This window comes from Malaclemys terrapin, chromosome 6 (assembly GCF_027887155.1).
Source record: "Malaclemys terrapin pileata isolate rMalTer1 chromosome 6, rMalTer1.hap1, whole genome shotgun sequence".
Taxonomy (NCBI): domain Eukaryota; kingdom Metazoa; phylum Chordata; order Testudines; family Emydidae; genus Malaclemys; species Malaclemys terrapin.
In genome coordinates, this window is record NC_071510.1 from 3948801 (window position 1) to 3971434 (window position 22634).

The following is a 22634-nucleotide window of genomic DNA, read 5'->3' on the forward strand; positions in this document are numbered from 1 at the left end:
GCAGTGCCCAGCATTTCAGCTGCCACGTGTAGATATTACTGCAGGAGAAATCACATTCCCACTACCCTCATTATCAGGACAGGCAACGAGCGTCTAAAACTTGCTCTGCAAGCAACTTTCTCTAGAGACTTGTTTTCCACCTCTCTCTCCACACACAAAGGAGGGACTAGGGAGGAAGAGGGCAGCGTGTAGTCTGCTGCAAAAGTAAGTTTCAAAGAGCATCCAAAACACTGAAGTGCCACTAGAAAGCCTGCCTGGGAAAGGAATGCTTTTGAACAGCCAGGGCATTTGGGATAGTTCAGTAAGGCATGACCCTACTTTGTAACTGAGAAGCTAAGCATGCTGGAGATACGCTAAGGAATGGTACACTTGAATTGATTAAGAACTTTATCATGATAGATAACTTGAAAATTACAGCTACCCATACAAAAGTATTGTCCATAACTACTTCTACACACTGTGATAATAAAACCAATTTATTTGTAAAACAGGCCCTGTTATAAAAATGGTGCACAGGCAAGTTATACAAAAATACAAACTCTGTTTCTGATTACAGTTCCAGTTGTAAGTTAACTGAAAAGCACCCCCTTCCCCCACAGCTTCCAGGGAGCAGAGAACCCAAAGTTGTGGAACTTGTCATGGCAGGAATATGATGTTAGGTCATCAAAGTGAGGAGAATCCAAGACTTCCGTCAGAGCACGTCAAATGCTGTCTTCAGAAGCAGGGTGTAAGCTGCGGTTTCTGTGGAGTAGCTAGGCACACGACAATCCTTTTCTTAGCTTTGGAATCCAGCTCCTAGGTTCCTGCTGAGCCAGTATTGAACTCGCTGCCAAACCCCACTGATCTTGGCAAGTATTCTGAGTCTCCAAACTCCAGTGCACTTCTGGCCGTTGATGCAGCAGCCTCCTTCCGGGCACAAGAGAAGGCTGCCCTAATGCCTCCGAGACATCCTGACAGATGCATGTAATTTACATTGAGAGACCTAACCACTGCTCCATTTAAAATCCCAGACTAAAGCCCTGATCCAGTTAATGCTTACACAGGTGTATAACTTGACTTACATGAGCGGTCCTGCTGAAGTCAATGGAACTACTTCCTTGAATAACGCTAAACAGTTGCATAAGTGTTTGCAGGATCAGAGCCTAAGCCAGTTTTTTGCAATCAAACAGCTACAGTTTATTTATATTCATACTGTTTGGTCTGTGTTATGATAAGGGTAAATCCTTTTATTCATCCTGATTTTTATTGCAAGAAGTATCAAATGACTTACAGAAACAAAACAGAAGTAGTTAGCTACCACTGGAACTGTTAAGAGCACTCATTAATTAAAAAACTACAGGATGCCTTTTCCCTTCGGCAGCAGTTTAAAGGTCTGATCCTTTGAAAGGAAGCACATAAGCAAACCCTGGTGGCATTAATCGTATGCTTCTCCACACATCCCTCTGTAATCCATTTGCAAAGCTTAGCTGAAGGGCTGCTCTCTTTCAAAAGATTTTCTTGTATGGAGCGAACAAACCATTGAGGCATTATCTATTCTTACAGAGCTTGTCTTTAGTGCAATAAGTTTAAAAATTCTGCTCTGAAATATTTACTTTACATTAACAAAAATAGTTTTCTTAAAAAATTGTAACAAAAAGGAGTATATCGCATGAACAGATCATGAGTTTTTAGCAAATACACTAAGCATTTACCATTACAATAAGCTGAACAATGGAGTATTAGCATTCATATCTGGTAAGCTTCAGGAATGAAAAGTTTTAAACACTCACGAATTAAACTGAACAAGTTCTCTTATGGTTAGTGGAGAACTTTAGATACCATGGCAGTGTCATTTCCAAAGAAATGTTTATCTACCCTCTCCGGTTTTACCCGCCGGTTACAGCACATACTAACGGGAATGAGAAAACAGCCCAGGCCTGGTCATTTACATTTACACTTCCCAAATCTCTCTGGAGTTAAATAAAAACAACTTCCAATACTCTTTGTACAGTTTGTTTCTCTCCCCATGTCCAGCATCCTTATATCTAGTCATGAATGAACCATGAGGAGTATGGCTAAGGCGGAGTTTTAATGATCAGTTTGTTCAACTGCTCGTTTGGAGAATCCATACCCTTCAAAGGAGCCTTATGAAGTGCAAAGCAGGCTACTGAACTCAAAGGGAAAAATAAAGTAAAACGGAAAACAGTTGCATATAAAACTCATCCTTTCCCATTTTCTAATTTCTCTTTCATAGAAATACAGGGGCTCCCACAACATCTAAATACCTGAGGAGTTGGTTATTTTGATATCTGAAATTTATAAACAAAACAATGTGCAACCCCACTAGGCCCCAATAGGGTTGGTGGGTAAAATGACTGACTACAAATGAGTTATAATTATGACTCTCATTGAAACCCTTTTAAAAGCCCCTAAAATTTTAATTGTTTTTTAAATCTGAAACATTTCCCCAGAAGTCACTGATGCATCTGAGTTTAAATATAAAATCCTAAATGAGCTGATTTAAAGGTAATTCTTGGTTACATTTCAATTTTGAGGGACACCTGATAAATCTGATACTCTAACCAAAAGTCTTGATTTAATTTTTTTTTAAAATAACTGATTCCTCCTCTAGATTGTATCTTAATCAGATAAGAATCTTAACATTTCCATGACCACAATGATTAAAAAAAGGAACAATGATAAAGTTGCTTGTAAAAGCCACCCGTATGAAAAGAGTACATGTTTCACAAAAATAATCATTAAAAAAAGTATTAAATCCCTGTTCCTTTTCTGATTTTGGCTGCTTATTTATATATAGTGTTTTGGAATGTCAATGGGTTCCATAATGGCTGGCTAGTTTCAAGATGAACTTGCTCCAGAGGCCTAGAAAACAAAGTCATACAGTACAGTCTTAGACACATGTCAATGGACAATTGAAGAAATTGATCCAAAAGGATCACTACAAATAGTAAAGTTTGAAAAGCCTTGTTCTTGAACCTAGACAGTCTCTTTAGAAATGACAACTCCTAAATGTTTCCACTCAGATTTTTAAGAAGTGTAATTCTAGGTAGCCATTTAAATTTCTGAACTAATCCTCCACACTTTTGAGAGAGATTCCCTCTACTTTATAAATGAGGGAACCGAGGCAAAGCAGTGAAGGCCCAAACTCCCCAAAGTGGCCTTTAATTTTTGGGTACTCAACTTTAGGAAGAGAGGAAATGCTGGATCAGATCAGAACTATGGTCCATCTTGTCCAGTACCGTCTCTGATAATGGCCTTCAGAGAAAGGTGCAACAAACTTCACATTAGGCAGATGTAGGATAATCTGCCCGCCCCCCACATGAAGCTTTTATCCTACTCTCTAATAGTTAGAGATGAGCTTCAACCCTGTGGCATGAGGTTTTAGATCCTTTCCGAAAGGTCAGCACTAACTACTAGAGCTCTGCATGTTCTTGTTATTCATATGAGGGTTGTCCTGCTTGTCTGGATTCCCTGCAGCTGAAATTAGGCACCCAAAATTTGGAAGCCACTTCAGAAAATATGGCCCGATGATTTGTGGAAGGCAACCAAGTTAGCATCAGTACTGAAAATACAATGTAGGAGTTCCTGCCTTCCTGTCCCAGGCTCGCACCATCTCTCTAGCAATCCTCTGTAAGGGACTAAAAGATAAATTTCAAAACCTGAGTGGCCTAAAGTTAGGTTCCTAAACAAGAGGCCTGACTTCCCTCTGAAGGCTGTGGCAGTGTGGATGCTCAGCCTGTCTTCACAGGTACCCAAATTCGGCTGAGGAACCGAGCTGAAGCCCCAAAGTGCTGGACCAACAGCTTTTAGCATCTTTCGCAGTGTGCACTAGCTATAAGGTGGATGTTCTTAGGACACTACTTGATGTAAAGCAGTACTCTGAACTGGGAGTGGAGTAAAAAGCTTTAGGTTAGGACTTTCAAGGCAGCTGTCCAAATCCTCTAAGCAAATTCCCACTAATTTTAATGGGAGCTGTGAATACCCTTAGATAGATTTGAAAATCCCAGCAGTAGCTTCTAATGTTCACTTAGTTGGAATTACTCCTTGAAGGAAATGGTAGATCATACATATGAAAACGTTCTTATCCTATATTTAGATATACAACAGCACTTATGCTTTAACAAATACTTTAAGGTGGAGAAAGGCCAGTCATAGCTAAAATGTTGGCCTTTCAGAAGACTGTGCAAGGGAACGAAACCACACAGGTCACAATAAGTGAGCCAAACCACTGTCACTGGACTAAGTGTCTATACGCTGTGGAAGTTGTGCATGGGAATTACTCTGCACAGTTCTAGAGACGACAACAGTAATGAGATCTTGGCACCCATAATAAAATAATAATAATAATATAATATATATGGAGATATACCTATCTCATAGAACTGGAAGGGACTTTGAAAGGTCATCAAGTCCAGTCCCCTGCCTTCACTAATAGGACCAAATACTGTCCCTGACAGTTTGGTTTTTTTGTGTGCCCCAGATCCCTAAATGGCCCCCGCAAGGACTGAACTCACAACCCTGGGTTTAGCAGGCCAATGCTCAAACCACTGAGCTATTCCTCCCAATAATAATGAAAGACTATTTATAATCTAGGTTGGATATGCTAGAACTGATTGTATACATAACTTTGCATAACACTCCTCACAGCTCCAGGGTTAATCAGAGAGCAGGAATTCAATCTTTCTAGATCAAAGTGCTGGCACAGCATGCCTTTATATATGCCATATTAAAAAGGAATTTTCTACTATACGGAAATGTATTTGGATTTCATAACTTTTTATGATTTAAGAGCGTTACTACCTACTGTTGGAGGAATCAACATAAACCCCACTATACCCTATGGCACTGTTCTAGTGTCAGTATTAACAGACTCATCTCTACCTAGTTCAGTCATACCTGCCCATCTTTTATACACAGAAAGCCTGGCTCCCAGTTCTCCGAGTCCCAAGCTCACCTTGCAAGATGGAGAACTCCATTATCTGTATTAGTTACAGATGTTCCTTATTACAGGATACTTAAACATGCAATGCCTTTCAAACAGGCACAGCGTAAGTGAAAACAGGTGGTGGTTAAGACTTCAGAAGCATAAGTGATGCATTGTCCCTGTATCTGACAATGTGAGATGGAAATAGAGAGCGCAAGAGACAGCAACATAAATAGTTAGCAATAAAAAACAAACAACTGGGAGAAATGTTATTTTAAGCAGGTTGAAAGGAATCACTGTATCCAATCCCTCGCCACAGTTTAACATAATTTGGTATGCCCCTGAAGTGCATGGCCCCATTGTTTTAGGATACAGCTCACAAGTGTCCTTCAGGCTTTTATGCTGAATGCAAAATTAAGAATTTAGTTCACCAATGGAAAGAGGAGTAAGTTGGGCTATGATAGTAATTAATTACACTCCCTGCCCCACAGATCTTCTGTATGTACCACCTAGCATGTTGTGGGCACTGCTGCAATCCTGATCCTAATTCAACTGACTCTTCCACTGTAGTTCTATGTCACAAGATACAGTTCCTTTCAGCTTACTTTTACAGGAGATGGTCTCAGCTGTGACAAAAACTCTGCCATCCAGGTGATAGGCAAGCTCACAAACAGAAAAAGCAGAACATCTTGAGTGATACAAAGAACAAAAACTTCCCCTGAAGAAGTGCAGTCAGTAAAGACAGAGAGGGAGAGGAAGTAAAAGTGAAATTCTTGGAGGATGGCCACCTCCTCATCTGCACCTACCATTGGTTTTAGCTCTCTGCCTTCAGCTCCACCTCCCCTGCCAGCTTCTTTCATTGATTTTCTACTGTTCTCCACAAATTCCTGCAAAATAAGTCAAGTGGCTTAATCTTTCTTCCACTGGTTGTATACTGAAGCATCCAGGGAATGTGCAAGCCTATGGCTCACATATAAAATTCCCTGACAATGTCACAAAAAGTAATCTGTTCTGCCCCAAGAAGTGAACACAAAAACAAGAGATACCGCCTCCCTCCGTCTCTTACCCCTTTGGCACTCAAAAGATCCTTACAGACAGTATTAACCATACCCCCACCCATCCCTGGCATCCACATTCTGATGACTGGCACAAAATAAATACAGACCCCAGCCACTACAGTCTGTCCAGTGAAAACAGTATGTAGTGTTACAGCTCTATCAAGCCGTTGTAATAGAAAAAAATATACAGGGATTTTGTTTTTACTTCTAGCAATGCCTTCTAGTTTTCCTTAATCCCTCAGAACACAACTTCTCAAAACTTTTGCACATCCAGGGTCTCGTCTTGTGAGATTTCCCCCCCGCCATGGACACGGCCTTTCCCATTTGTTATAACATCAAATGGAAGAAGCCAGGCATTAGACCCTGCTATTAAAGATATCAGCAGATATGCTATAGTTCTGTAGTATTTCAATACATCTTTCTATTGTAAAGGTGAAGGCATCAGGTAGGAAGTTCCATGCCATGTACTTTGATATCTACCGCATCCCTTTGTTGTTTACAATTCTGTGGCCAATCTGAACATTGATTCTCTGCACACACGCACGCGCACACAGTGTGATCTTTCTAAGTTTCTTGTGCTAGATTATATATCGTGATCTTACTAAATTACCTGTGCTACGTGAGTGTAAGGTATTTTCAATTATTATTCTACATTTGATATCAATGGGATCAGCTAGTATTACGTACTATACAACCTAAAGCACTACACAACAGAGGTTTAGGGTTAAAATCCTGACACACTTCCCAACAAGTATTCAGAAATCAGAATGTTAAGAATAATTGGATTTGAGTCTGTCTCTGGTTTATGCATGAGAATACATTTCATGTGAAGTGAGGAATGGACTTCATGGCTGCTATGCAGAGCAGGTAGAGAAACAGGAGCAAGGAAATTCTCTCTTAGCACTGAATTCAGTCTAATGTTGGCTTTAAGAGGATTTTTACTTCCCCATTTCTAGTACATCAGATGTACATGGGGGGATGAGGGGGAACATCTAAATTAAGAAACTAAGACCACGTCTACACTACCACTTATGTCAGCAAAACGTATGTCACTCTGGGGTGTGAAAAAACCCACACACCTCAGCGACATATGTTTCACCGGCCTAAGTGGTCGGGTGCACAGTTTCTCCCACCGACATAGCTATCGCCACTCATTGGGGTGGTTTAATTCTGTCGATGGGAAAGCTCTCTCCTGTTGGCGTAGGTCTGTGGTGTAGCCGTTCTGATAGTGGCGCAGCTGCATGGGTACAGCTGTGGCGCTGTAGGTCTCCAGTGTAGACATAGTGTAACTGTAACATGGCCTACTTTGTCCCTGTCAAATGAGATGCTAATAGCAACTCGGGCTCAGACCCGTACTCAGGGAGGGACTGTAAGTGCTGCTATTTGAGGACTAGGAGAGACGCTGTCTGAGCAAAGGCTGGTCTGCCGGTCTGGGTAAGAAACCCCAACCTGGGCACTACTGACGTTAGTCATACTGTCTTCTGGACCCAAGAGAAAGGTCTTTAAAAAAGGCTGACCCTGGGATTTTTGTGCTGAATGGCATCAGAAGCTTGCACTAAATTCTCTATCAACAGTAGAGTTCCTTTGACTCAAGGGAGAGGGGAGGAAAACTAACTTACCATGAGAATTTTATCCATGTAGAATTCTCTACCAGGGCTTCCATCGTTGTATTTTGTATCAATGGCAAAACATAAGAAGAGGACATCCACGACCATTTCATAAATTGACAGGAAGCAGTGAGCAACCAGGAAAGCAAAGAGGCAGACGATGATGAGAGGCAGCACCCACACTGTGTAATCCCTCTGGTAGTTCAGCAACATAACCCCCGCCAAGCCTGTGCTGCAAACGATCAGTACCTGAAGCAAAGAAAACAGAAAGACAAGAAGGATTGCAGAAGCCGTTGGATTATTTTTCATGTACGTGTGCACACACTTTAGTCTCACAGGTATAGGAGAACTGGATGCTACTATGTCACTGATTCCACCACAAGACACTAAATGCTTCTAAAACCCCACATACTGCTGGATCCAGCCAGAGCTGTTTTCAATGCTGGGCCTGCACAGAGAAGAATACCATCTCTTCAAAGCCCCAAAGCTAATCACATAAATAAATACAAACCTGCCACTCACCCATTGCTCCAGGAAAAAAAAAAAAAAAGACAGAACCTTACTCTGTTGTGTTGTCGGTTTATTCAAATTATAAACTCCTCGGGTCAGGAATCAGTTCTAGGTCTGTACTTTGTACACAATATAAAAATTAATATAACCAGATCCACCAATTAATATGCTTTATAATAATTTTGCTTGCAGACACACACTTAGTCAAAATATCCCTTCAGCTTGTTCCAGTCCCTCCTATTTGCAACAGGAAGGCTGCTAAGAATGACCTTGTGTACTAGGGCCCCACTGTAAACTAAGCATTATTTCTAACTCTGATTTTAACAGCGCAAGGCATTTCTACATATCTTTCAGGTAGTTTCCCAAAAATTAGCATGAGTGGCTCTAAGAAACGTCATACTAGGTGTCAATGTAGTTTTTATGAACAATACACCATGCCTCTGCATTTAAAAATCAAACACTGCAAAATAGGTCAGTTTCCACTGTATTATTCAGATATTGAATTAGGCTGAAAGAAGAGCTGGGTTGGCCAGGCAGCAGCATAGAGCCAACACTGTTGTTTGGTAGTTTGCACTGCTTATTTAAGCATTACTGACACCCTTCTGTTCATCCAATGATGTGAAGGCCATTTTTTCATGGAGACATTTCCTAGAATGTTAGACTACTCCAGAGAACTGCAGTGTTCACTTCAATACCCCCAAGGCACCTGTATCTTCATTATGTGCTCATTCCCATCACTCTGTATTGATTAGTTTATTTACTGGATTAGAAAACCACACTTAGAGTTCAGCCCACTGTAATCTGATTTATTACACGGAGAGACGTGCATGGAGGATAGACAGTTCATTCCATGAAGGGCCCCAATGCTGACGGGTACTTGTGGGGCTACAGCTGATGCAGTGGGACTAGCATTTAGTAGGTTAGTAAATAAGAACACAAAAAGTCAGCCCAGGTGTAACAGTAACTTACTGGGTTCTGGTTTTTCCTAAAGAAATAGAAAACTGAGCTGCAACAACAGTGCTTAGTAATCTTTCTACCCTGGAATATACTTGGTCCCAACTTTTTCCTCTTTACTCCCACTTGGGCAACTCCCAGCTGCCAATACAAGGTCCCGCTGCCTCCCACTCCACCCCTACTACGAGGGCTGGTCGAAAATATATGAACTTCTTTCTGAAGGAAAATTGAGGGTTTGATTAAACAAGTTGTTAGGGGAAGTGTCTGCTTTCCTTACATTTTAGATTTTTCATTGGAAAACCAAAAACTCCTGGCCAGACTTTTTTCAGCTTTTCAGTTGCCAAAGGAACCAAAAGCCAGAATATGTTTGATGACAAGAAATTGGAATTTTTAGCTGAACCCCGGCAATGTGCACTTTCTGACCTGTCTCACTCACCACCATCCAGAGGTTCTTTTACATTCCCCTTTCCTGCTCAATTCCTTCTAACCCATGTTCCTGAGCAGAAGCAGCAGGATGGGATGGGTCACAGCAGTAGGCAGTGGGAAAACAAGCGCTCAGAGGCACATTGTAGCCGGAGTGCAAGCACAGGGAAGGTTTCTGAGAGCAAGCAGACTTGTTCCAGGTCTGTAACAGTACACCCCTTCGGCATACCTTTCCCAGGAACAGCATGAAGTCTCCCACTGTGTTTATAGCAGCCACTCGCAGAGCATTCTCCACTAGAATGACAAAGGCATCCTTTGCTGAGGTGCAGAAGTTGGTGCTGTTGATAGCTGTGGCTGTGTATGCATTCTGGGGGGAAGCAAAATGAAGAATTAGTCACAGACACTCTGTCCCCTTTCCTTCAACGTTCCCCACAGCTCATGTTCCCAATATCTACCTACCTACCAAGAAATCATCTGTTACAGCAACAAGACTTTCTCCGCCCATCCCCTTCCACAACAGAAAGCACAATGTCATGAGACACTTGATTTAATAAGAGATCTTTAAAGGTACAAATCTAATCAAGAAATAATGAGGACTCAGTAACATGACACTCACTTTCAAGACAATCAGCCCCATCCCAGAATTAGGGAGGAAAGGAACTGTGTAATGAAAAATCCCGTCCATGCTCACTGCTGATTTCATACACCAAAACGGCAAGGGTTTGTGCTGGATCTTGAGACAGTCTCTGCTCACCTTGAAGCTGCTGAACCAAGTCCCCCCAGCGGAGTGGTTGAATCAATAGACAGAGAACAATATCGGAGGGAATAACGATTTTTCCACCTGCCTTGCTTATTCTTGCCACATATATATCAGTTTCACACCAAAATGCTAATGGAAAAAGAATTTGGAATCTCTCTGCAGGAGTAGGAGGTGAGCAACGGCATTACTACCACGATAAGCAGCTGGACAAAAATCTCTCTCTCTCAGGACATACAATAGTTTGAGGGTCAGCTGTTTCAGAGAAGTTGCTTTCTAGATGTTGAAAAAGAAAGCATTTCTAGTTCTGTCCAGCATCACTGAATACGTAAGTCAAGGGTAACAAAGACAATTTCCAATAATTACACACTAATCATCTTCATCAAGAGCATTCAAAAACAAGGCCTGCTGACAGCAGGCCAGGACTATGCCCAGGCTAGAACTTTATGGTACCACTCTGAAAACCAAGCTTCGAATAAGGCAGCTTCCAAAAACATATCTTGTGGTTCTACAAGCACTACAAGTTCTGTATGGCTTTAATCTGACCCAATGGGAGAGTGTGAACCCAGATATCTTTGTGAGCGAGCTCAATTGTGTAGGTTTATGAAATCAAAGATGGAGGAGCTCCATTACACAAAATGTGTGTCTCAAATTTGAGAAACAAATTGAACAATAGTAAAAGAGAGATATATATTAACAGATTACAGCACAGCTCTCCCACAAGGAAACAGATATGACTAAACAACCCATCACAATTCACAGTCATTTCCCTTCTTTAGAGAATGGTACACAGAAGCTGGGAGGTATATTTCTCAGCTCAGGTCCATGTACCCGTGACAGCTCTGCTCAAGCTAGCACGCTAAAAATAGCAGCGTGACAGCCGAGGTGGCCCCTTGGGCTAGCCACCTGAGTACATACTTAGGATCTCAGACATGGTTAGACTCTGGCACTAGCCCAACCTGCCGTAACTACCCTGCTATTTTTAGCACACTAGTCAAGCAGAACTAGTGTGTATACATCTACCTGAGATGGGAACGCACCCCCCATCTGCTGTGTAGACATAGCCCTAAAAGAAGAGAGTGACTTAAAAGAAATAAAGACTTCAAGGTACAGAGACTCCTCCGGGGCACGGGGCACTTGCTGGAGGATTCTCTGCACCTTGAGGTCTTTAAACCACGATTTGAGGACTTCAATAGCTCAGACACAGGTTAGGGGTTTATTATAGGAGTGGGTGGGTGAGATTCTGTGGCCTGCGTTGTGCAGGAGGTCAGACTAGATGATCATAATGGTCCCTTCTGACCTTAAAGTCTATGATTCTAAATACATTTTCTCAAATATGTGATGCTTAAATATTAAAAAGGAGAAAAGCTCCACACTCTGTTACCATATATACACTTTCAAACTTAAATGTACCTGAGGAAAGTGGGTGCTGGGAGGGTTGTATTCAACCATTAAAATCTAATGCTATATTGCTTAGACACAATTAGTCATTTTTAAAGGACAAAATGTCTTTTCCAGAAAGAGGAATTGGGACAATTTTTCACACAGGCGCTGTAAATGAGGACGAATGTAATGAGCCTCAGTGAGATCACAATGTACTTTAATTTCAGTAATGGGGACATGACTGAAGTACATAGGTTCAATCAAGTTCCAAAGTACAATTTAACATGTGTCAACTTCAGGAAAAAATTACCCCATCTTCTGGTTTCAGACTAGCCTTCCTCAATCACATAAGTTGTCAGCCTTTATATAAAAAGTCAAAATATATAAAATCTTACCTGATTTAAGTAAGTCAGGCACTTTTCTAGACACCAAAGGCAGCAGATGCAAGCTTTCAGCATACATCGAGCACAGGCATTTTCCTAGCATGGCAACAAGGGGGGAAAAAAAACAGGTACAATAAAAAAAACCCAAAGGATAAAGAACATGGACGATCATTACATTCAAATGCATGGGCTATACTTTAAGGGCTGAATATTCTGAAATCAGCCCTTAAGTTTCATGCACACTCACACACTTACTTTTTTGGTCAAAATTTAGGATCAAATTTCAAGCATTTGGAACCCAGTATTTTAATAAGAAGTAGGTTTCCCTTACTTTTCCTTTGAGTTGGGAATGAATATACATAAGGATCATTCGTGGAATCTTCACTAATGTGATAATGAAAGAACCTTTTGCCACTGTTCCTAGGTGGTAACAGACAAGACGATTTACTGATGCCAGAATAGGAGTAAATGGCAGATTCCTTTTCTCCCTGTGGAAAATCATCAGAGAAATAAAATAAAGCAGTATCATCAATATGGACTTTAGATGAGAAAAACCAGCTACAGACAAATTCTGACTGCGTTCACAGGTGAAAAGCAATTTGGTGGTCTCATTCTGGTCTTCAGTGGACATTGCTGATTCATTGAGAAGCAGGGTCCATAGCAGTATTAGCTCTAATGTAATAGCAGGAAAAGGATGAGTCTGTGAGGGGACACTTGCCTGCACTATAGTTACACCTAACCAATCAATTTTTTAAGCTCTACACTTCTATGAATGTCTAATTCAAACATTTTTAAGTCTTTCCCTCCTCTCCCCCAAATTTATTTTAGGATTTTCCCTATTTTATATATTGGAAAAAGCATATATACGTTCATTACACAAAAGCTGTTTTCAGACCATTTGCATTTCTGAATATACATATCCACACAGCCAGGGAAACACGTATTAAGTATTAAAACAAAATACAGTGCTGTAACAAAGTATTTATAAGGATGTATTTATAAGGGGAAATAGGGATTTATTTATAAGAGCTGAATGCACAGTCTTCTGGTACAGCTATTAAGAAATGTATTCTTATCATTCGTATTTCTCTAAAGCAAACCATCACTATTTCCCTCTCTACGGAGGCTTCATTCAGCATTTAGTGAAAGAGCACTCAATAAGTATTAAAAAAATAAACTCAGTGATAAAAGTATCATAGGATTAATGTTATTGAACTGTCAGTGTTCCAATAATAAAATACCTCCCCTGAATTTAGGGAAACCTATTCTTAAGGGCGGTTTCACTTGAAAAATATAAAAAAGTGGCACCTTCTAATTCCACAGACCTGCTCCCTGCATGTACTGATTCATGCTGACTTCAGTGAGGAAAAAATGTTTTTACAACTTTTGGCTCCTATTAGCATTCTGAAGTCAGTTTTCAGTGAGCTGGATTCTATTTCTTCTTGCAAAAAACAGTTTCCCCAGTTCCAACCAGTTATACCTGTGCAAATGGAAGGCGGCAATTGGCTTGTACAAGTGTAACGGAGGGCCTAATCTGGCCAGAAGAACCTTATGGCTAGGCTTGGAAGCATTACATTTTTACCAGTAGATATTGATAAATGTCAATTTCACCACAAGCACACACATACACACATAATAGCAGAGTAAGAAAAATGCTGCTTGAGTTTGATTTAAGGATGTTTGCTTTGTATATTTTGACAAGAGGATGTTGACAACTCGTGTTTATAAAAACTAACTTTCTGATTTTCATTGTCTACTGTCGTTAAATAAGTCTGACCTTTCCCCTTCATTCCCCTCAACTGTGAAAATTTAAATAAATAAAGATGGAATGAAATGCTTGAAATGAACATTGATATTATCCATCAAAATAATAAAAAAAAACCCGAATTCTGCTGAGCCTACTTATGACTGGTAGCATTGCATGAAATGCAAAGAGCCCATCTTGGCTTTCAGAGCCCTAGGTGAGAGTGCAGGGCTAGCAGTTAAACAAAAATCTTCCTAAATGGAAGATATGTACATTGATCTAGAAATCATTAACAATGTGGAACCCCAGTATACCATTTTCACAGTCACTTTTCAGACTAGAACCACACTTTAATATGCAAGAAAGCAAAGTACACCTCTACCCCGACATAGCGCTGTCCTTGGGAGCCAAAAAATCTTACCGTGTTATAGGTGAAACTGCGTTATATCGAACTTGCTTTGATCCGCCTGAGCGTGCCCCCCCGGAGCGCTGCTTTACTGCGTTATATCCGAATTGGTGTTATATCGGGTCACGTTACATCGGGGTAGAGGTGTAGTAGAGGGAAATGGATATTTAATAACTCAAAGTTCCCATTAAGGGACGATGGATAGGGAGCAGGTAAGAGCAAATTCATTTACCTTCAGGTAAAATACAGTTAATAAACTCACAGATGTTGGAGATGCAAAAGATCTCTTAAATCATCTAGCCCAGCAACATGCTGCAGCAAGACTATTCCTACCTACTGTGTATTTCCTAGTTATGTACAATTTTTGAAAACTGTACATTTGTAAAAACAGCACAGCAGGGATATCAATGAAAATAAATTACTGTCAGGTATCTTTCATATGAGAGAACATTTAAACCAAGGTCTTGCTCTGTTCTGCATGGACACTGACGACCCTATGGCAATTTTAATAAGGCATAAGGGCTTTGTCATGGGTTGATATTTTCCTTCCTTACTCCAACCACTCTTGCTGTGCATCACGGCTGATGCCCTCTGCTTCAGAAGTAGCTGCATTTTCCCAGAGGTGCTGTATTTCTACTGTTTGCAAACTACTATGAGACCATTTGGAATGGGAAGTGTAACTTAAATTATCAGATTGTTGAGCACAGAGATTTCTTTTTTTAAACAAATATATAGTGAACTATAAAATATCAGTTAGTTACATTTTGAGAAATTTCACTTTAGAAAGATATACTTTTAAAAAAAGAAGAGGCGAATAAGTTCAATAGCATCATTTCTTTCCTTAATCAAAAATGTTGCCAACAGTTGTATGTTAGTAAAAACACTCGATATCACTTCAGTGTTGCTCATTCTCAAAAAATTATTGCAAGACGCGTGATAGAGTTTTTCTTAAAGCCTTATCTCCTAGCTCTGTTATTGAGAACCTCCGCTTGCATTTAAAAAAAAAAAAAAAGTTTCTAGTCCTTATTGTGGTAGAAAAAAAGCTTAAAAACATGATCTCCGTGCACTTAGAGACTTAAAATTTTTTTAAAAAGCTCAGATTTATTTATTTTTAATTCTCATTATTTTTTAACACGGCAATACTATCAATTAGGAGTTATCCTAAGGATATGTGATGCATCCCTCCCTTGTACTTGAGATACACGTGCATTAGCTGATATGAGTATAGCATGATTTGCAAATTAGAACTCACGCACAGTGATGGTACATGGAGATTTAATACATATATTTTGCTTCACTTGAACATTAGTATATAATCTGAATTCATATGAAAATGATGGCTTCTAATGGGACTTTATGTAATCTTAGGAAACAGACAAACGAGTGGGTGAAAAGAATTAAAGGACTGTATTTTTCAGTTAAGTAATCCCAGTCAATTAGCGCTAATCATCTTTTAATTTAAATGGAGCTTATCAGCTTTATTACTGAAAAGAGATAAATGTCAAAGTGCTTTTTACTTTTTAAAAAAAATGCATCATCTAGGTCTTCATTGTGTATATGGGACTTAGGGGCAACCCAGACTCTGGTGCTTACCATCTTCAAATTGCACATAACCAGCTAAACACACTATTGATTTTAGAAGTTTGCTTTTGCTTTTCAGCTTCGAGGCAGAGCACATCTGCTCATTTCACCACAAGCTCTGGCCCCAGTTATTTTTGATGATTCAGTTACTAGGTCTCTTAAGAAAAAGCTGTCTGAAAAGTTCTCACCTTGTGAAATAGTATGTCACAACAGCCCCGGCTACAGTCATCTGTTGACATGCTAGAATAAATTCACTGATCCAGATCAGCCCTACCATATGGTACCACCACATGTATCGTAGAGGGCCCAAAACCCGGAATTCCACAAACCCTTGTTCATTTAGGACAGGGCTACCTAGGAACAAATCAGAGAAAGAAGGCAGATAGCCAATATCAACTTAGAAAGAAGGAATCGTTTGTAATTCAGCTAATAACTCTCAATCATTTAAAGAGTGACAGCTCTGTCTCCTAATAAAGCGTTAACATCAGTGTAGTTGGACAGTTGATAATGGAGATAATATTGCTGTGTCAGCCTGCAAAAATATTAATTACCGTTAAAAATTATGCAGAGAAAGGATTTTAAAATTCTTCAGAGCACACGCAACATCCAACTTAAAAAAAAATAAATTGTTAGCTATGTGGCAATTTGGGGGAAAAAAAAAAAAAAATGAAGCAGAATGATTTCTTATTCCAAAATGTAATGGAAGGATACCTAAGTCGTTCTGAATTTTCTGCCACCCTCCCTTCATATCCATAGTTTGCAAAAATTGCAGAAATTTATTTAAAGATCATAATTTATATTTTTTAGTTAGGATCAAACAACATTAATGGTGACCTCTATTTCTTGATGGTGCAAGTGTTTCTATGTGTGTTTTGTCTATATTTGAATAACAGAATCTATTTGCTAGAATATTAGCAGCGTTTGAGAAGAGAAGATTTTTCCCAAAGAATTTTATCCATATTTTAATACCCATTAGACTTGTCTGATCCAAGGAGCACTTTCACATAAGCTCACTGACACTGTGTCAGGATTTCCTCAGGCAATGGATGCTCTATTTCAAAAAGCATTAGCACTCACTGTGGAGGTCCATCTCACCCATCAAAATGATGTGAACAGCAGAAGAGGTTCAGGAAAACACAGAGAATGGAGATAACAGGTGCATAAAACAGATCCAAATGGAAAGCCATTAGCGTTTTCACTTAGGTTTGCACTAGATCTCTTATGTGAATGGTTTCAGATTTGTATGAATCTTGGAAGTCAAACACCACTACCAAAATAATTTTGTTCTAGTGAATTACTATTTGGAAAAACAAGTTTCTTCTGACTCATTTTTAGAAAAATGTTATACATTTTGGCTTTTAGTAGTTTGGGAAATACTGATATATAGTATGTATGGCCTTGTTTCTGCAAAGACGTCAATATTTGCTTAACTTTAATATGTTTTGACACTTTGTCCCATTGACATCAATGGGACAACTCACAGTGAATAAAATTAGGCACATGCAGGACCAGGGCTGAGGTTACCAACAATTAAAACTGAGCAAAGCTTTTTATTATTAAAGCCCAAACTTTGGCCCTGCTGATGCAATTGGGTCCATGCGGGTGTAGGGGTCTACCCGCACAGCTCAAAATGCAGAATTGGGACCTCAACCATTTTCAGGTACAAGAAAATATTGTGACTCATTGTTCCCCAGATAACAAACATCACCTCTCATAATTCAAATTAAACTTATAGCAGTAAAACAAACAAAACCAAGAACAAATTCCATTAGCTCTGTCCCTTGTTAAAAACAGGGCCCCAAAATCCCAATTATTTTTCCACAGTTAGGCTGAAATAGTTGTATGATCTAAAAAGTGTTAAAATTACTATATTGTATTAGAGCATTTGTGAAGTAGTGAACATACCGTTTCAAATGTCAAGTTCCATTAAACCCCCTTCCCCCAGATGCTTATAACTTTCTGAGAAATACACATTTCCCATTTTGAAAAGTTATTGCCACCGTTTTGTACAGAACTAACTAAAATCAGTGAAACTTTTAGGCCCCAGTCCTACAAACTCCTCTATTCAGGCAAACCCTTGTACCTCTGCTGAGCCACAGCAATGTCTATGGGGCTCAGGTGAACCTCTAGGCCTTTATCTTGAAACTGGGTGTGTAAAGTCCTCATTACTGTGGAGCATGTCCCCTCCTAAGGCTATGTCTACACTTAAAATGCTACAGCGGCACAGCTGTAGCACTTCAGTGTAGATATGTCCTACAGTGATTTCTGTAGTCAATTCACCTCCCTGAGAGGCAGTAGGTAAGTCGTTGGAAGCGCTGTCTACACAAGGACTTAGGTTGGCTTAATTATGTCACTCAGGCATGTGGATTTTTCACACCCCCAAGCAAGGTAGCAGGGTGGATCTAACTGTCTAGTGTAGACCAGCCCTAAGACTGTCACAAACAACAGAAAATTGGCTACTGTGCATTTGCGTTTTGAGCGACACTCTGTGCATGCACGCGTCCTTTTAGAAATGTGCATTTATCAATTTAAGTAGTGGCTAAATTGCTTGTGCTGCCTTAAGTCCTTAGAGGAGCGTCACTGGGTTTTTTAACCCTTTGCTCTACACTGAAAAGGAGGAAAATTAAATGCAAAAAACTGTTAATGTAATGTTACTGTCATAGGAGATATATTAAAAAAGTCAAGAAATGCAGAGTTATGGCCCCTACAATAATATTAGCATATTCACATTGCATGTCTCTAGTATTTTCTAGTCCTTTTATTAGAGATTGCATATATGTTGAATATTATGGCAAGTGGCTATATTAATATTTCTGCAGGAGAATACCATTAACTTGAAAATTACATTGCTCTTCATGCGATTGTTATAAGTAACCCCTAAGATCACCATAACTGAAAGACGGCAGAACACTTTTCCTCTATTATTCTGTTTGTGTATTTGACAGCACTTTATCAGGTTGCTGATGTTGCACCAGGCCCTGCTGGGGACTGTTTACTAGTAACAGCTGCAGCAGATCTGAAAATGAATAGATTGCAAGCAGCAGGCGGCTGGTTGTGTGCACAGAGAAGGGGAAGAAGGACCAGGGACAGACCTGAGCATGGCTGGTGGTGTTTCTCTCAGATCCAGCCAAAATACCCTCTCAACACAGAAAGGAACAGAAATAACACTTCTGAATATTTTAAATAATGGTTTAAATTGCAGGACATTATTTCAAAAGATGTGCTGAGTTTAATTTTTGAAGATAAAACCAGATTGATGGGTTCCTTTGAAGTTGTACATTTCCTGACTTTTTAAAAAATGTATGTCTTTACTGATGTATTGACAGGCTTTTTTTGCATTCAATTTCTGTAACTCTGCAATCAATGAGAGCCAAAAATGAGACACTATCCAGTCTGAAAGCTACCCTAACAGGATAGCTAAGTATTCCTCTGGCATGGGGAAATCTGAGAGTGGCATAAAGCTGGTATCATAAACTCTCCACCTTCCTTTCGTAGGCCCCCCGCTGTATATGGAATATGCCATAGCCAGAACACACTGTGTTCAAACAGGTCCCAGCTAGCATGACAGTCTTTTGGAGACATAGTGCTTGCATACGTTACAGCAGCCCTGCGGCTGCTCTTCCTCACATCAAACAGGGCCAAAATAATGGTAGAAAGCCACTTCCAGGGCACCAAACAATGGGTAACTTCACACCTGATGATGAATACAGATGTGCACAAGAACACAGTATTAAAGTGCTCTCTGTGCTCATTCAAAGTCAAAGGGATATATCAGAGCACAGCAATTCTTATTTTCAAATTTTACCTACATCTAAAGTCTGTACAAGGAAGTACTAGTGTTTACTCAAAAGAAGCAATGTGCCCACATACCTGTCGTGCCAAGGAAAAGCAGGACCATGATCCAGTAGCTCCAAAACAGGATGAGGGCAAAGAAAGTCCAAAAGGGCTGGAAGACTAGCAGTGGCAGGTGAATGAAAACTTTGCCAGCCACGTGGAACAAGGCAATGGTGAGAGCTACTCGCTTGCGCATAATTAACATGATCAAGAACAAGATAACCTGAGGAGAGAAGTTTCCAACTGACATTTTAGGTGATGAAAAGCAGACCATCAGGTGCAGTAAACAACACAGGATTTCAAGTAGAGCAAACCAATCACACTTCCAACAGTTTGTGTAAGCCCTGCAAGTTTACACGACTCAATCCTACATCAAATATTTCGAGATTGATTTATCAATGCAAACTACTTTTAGTGACTCCTGCTACCTTTTAAATACTTTTTTGAACTGACACTCAGACTGACAAGACTATAGACCAAATTCTATCACTCAATTGCATTGTGCAACCGAGTAAAAGCAATGGGATTGCACAGGTGTAGCTGAGGGCAGAATTTGCCCTATATTTTGAAACAGAACCTGGAGAACTTGTCAGATAAGTTTATAAAAAGGTTTAATTACAGTGCATGCCTGTATCAAGTATTATTAACTAAAATGAAATTATGAGGTAGCATCTCAGCGTTGCATGTTTGATTTATCTGACAAACAGGACCCAAGTGCAAGTGAACATACAGATTAAGGGTCCAATCTTGAAGCTGCTCTGTGCATGGAAGTCCCAGGTGACTTCTGAGCGTGGCCCAGACCAGCTGTGGGTTCAGGCCCTACAATCTATTCTTCTGATGTCAGGGGAGAGTGTGTATCTACCAGAACAGTGCCTAATAGTAGAAAGTGCAGCAACAAACAGAGAGGGATATTGTTTCTGAAGCACTTTCAATTTTTCATGCACATATTACAAAACCTGCATTGACAAGCCAAAGAACATGGGAAGAATGGCAGAAAAAGGGAATACAATTTTGTCAGTGACAAAGCACTTACCGTGAAGACAGTCGCTGAAATGGCATAGACCAGGAGGGCCTGAAGATTGTCTTTGGCTACTTGAAGCTGATCAGCAGTAAGCGTTTCATTGACAAACTTTGTTTGCTTAGCATACAGCCACCACAATACTCCTGTGCCTCCTATATTTTGAATTAAAGACAGGACAAATACTATATTTCCCTCTACAGAACAGACACAAAGAATGGAATCAGTCAAACACAGCACAGTCTAAACGGATAGAAAATAGCCAAGTGGGCTGATGCTATTCTGAAAGGAAGGATTTTAAAGGGGGAGTGCTCTGGCTCAAGCAGGTGCTCTCCCTGCACTGCTCCTACCCTGCTAGGAGCATCTGAAAATCATGCAGTCCCTTGGATCAGTACTCCTCATTTCATGTGGTTTAGAGAGAACAGGGTGAAGCCACTAGTCAGGGGAGGCATAGTAAGGACAGATACTGCTCCCATATGACAGGCATTAGAGGACTGGAAGGGGGTAGGGAACAGATGATGATGTGGTGGGAGGTGTATGGGAAATTAAAATGGAAGAACTGAGTGAGGGAGCCCCAGAGACGATGTAGAGAAACAAGAAGAGCAAAGAAAGGTGAATAAGTGAAAGGGTAAACACTTCAGAGAGAAGTGCCACCATGAAAGAGGAAAGGAAACAACCAAGAGACAGCGAGAGAGAAAGGAAAGGGGAGAAAATCCATGATACCAGAAACAGCACCTCAAATAAATCACAGATAGGTGTTCCTGCCTCCAGAAGAGCTGATGCAGGCACTGGAAGTGCAGGAGTGATGGGGAAGAGTCAGCTCACCTCACTTGAGATGGGAAAATGAAAAATAAAAATAAAAGGCTAAAGAGAAGAGAGGGAAGTGTCTCCCATTAAACTCCCTGGGGGAAATCCCAGCCCTACTGAAGTCAATGGGAATGGCAAAACTCCCATTGATTTTAATACGGTCAGGATTTCACTCTCCGGCTCTAGCCATTTTTCCAAGACAGAACCGTCCCTTTGATCTGGGATTCCATACCTCCAATGAATTAACCTTTTTCTTTTGATATTTCTCTCTCCAATTCTCCTCTCCTTACCTCAAGGTTTGAGACTCAGCTGCAGTGTGCCTATCTAACGTGCCAAAATCTTAGCTGATTGATTCTACTCATTTCAAAAGATAGGTGTGGGACTCAGGACATTCCAGATTTGCCGCCGACCATATGGGACTTTCAAAAACATGAACTGATGTAAACAAAGCAGCGTGTCTCACAAAACACAACTTTTAAGGTCTTCACACTTGGTGCAGTTTTTCAGCATGTAATAAGATGTCAGTGGGGCAGTTCAGAAAAACTAAGTGATCTTGGCCCACTGAAATTTTTCTAACCCTAACCTTAAATCATGGCTATCACCGAATTTAGCTTCCCCCACATACCCATTATTTTGCCGACATTATTAAAGATCAACAATACAAAACTTCAGTTCCACAAAATTTAAAGTTAATGGGGTAGATCAAAGCTGCCAGAAAGCAGCCGGAATGGGACAGCTGGGAATTCACATTCCGTAGAAGAATCTCTGGAATCTTAAAGCCAGCGTGTCTAATTCATCCCACAGCTTCAGGCTACTGTTACTTGCTCTAGGGGCCTAATTAGCCCCCTGCTCCCCAGTAGTCCCCAGGATTGGAGGAGGTATGCAATGAGGAGGAAAAGTGATGGAAAACCACCCATGTTCCCCTCTGCTTAAATGTATTGAGCAGAGCTCAGGCACCCCTAAGGATCTCGCTGCTCTGCCCCACAGGGCTCTACACTGCAGTGTACGGATTCTAGATACATTCCTGGGGTCATTCTCCAGGTTGTCATGGCGGTGTGCGTACTCATTCACCTAGCAGGAGGTGCAGCAATTGTCTGGCTGGGTAAGGAGCAGCAATGACTCAATCTAATCCAGTCCTCCTCAGCCAGAAAAATAGCAGTTTCCCCACGGAACCCGGAGACAGGTCAATGTAAAGCAGGAAAGAAGAAGTGGCTCTGAGTAGGATGCTGACGAACCTTGCGATTG

At 40.5% G+C, this 22634-nt stretch overlaps 1 protein-coding gene across 4 annotated transcripts in view; it reads right to left on the bottom strand.

Annotated features, from left to right (window-relative positions):
• Positions 1 to 455: 455 nt before the first annotated feature.
• SLC44A1 (solute carrier family 44 member 1) overlaps positions 456 to 22634 on the bottom strand; it is a 105887-nt gene continuing 83708 nt past the window's right edge. For 2 of the 4 annotated variants that reach the window (XM_054031267.1, XM_054031268.1), the window contains 9 exons: positions 20598 to 20737; positions 19601 to 19787; positions 15919 to 16084; positions 12331 to 12487; positions 12012 to 12095; positions 9706 to 9843; positions 7602 to 7838; positions 5731 to 5811; positions 456 to 2862 (listed from right to left, as the gene is read on the bottom strand). In XM_054031267.1, the coding sequence (XP_053887242.1) occupies positions 2839 to 2862; positions 5731 to 5811; positions 7602 to 7838; positions 9706 to 9843; positions 12012 to 12095; positions 12331 to 12487; positions 15919 to 16084; positions 19601 to 19787; positions 20598 to 20737 (1214 nt within the window). In that variant the 3' untranslated portion in view covers positions 456 to 2838. Of the gene's footprint in view, positions 2863 to 2885; positions 5812 to 7601; positions 7839 to 9705; positions 9844 to 12011; positions 12096 to 12330; positions 12488 to 15918; positions 16085 to 19600; positions 19788 to 20597; positions 20738 to 22634 lie in introns of those variants that run through there. The other 2 variants (XM_054031265.1, XM_054031266.1) reach the window with 1 other exon arrangement.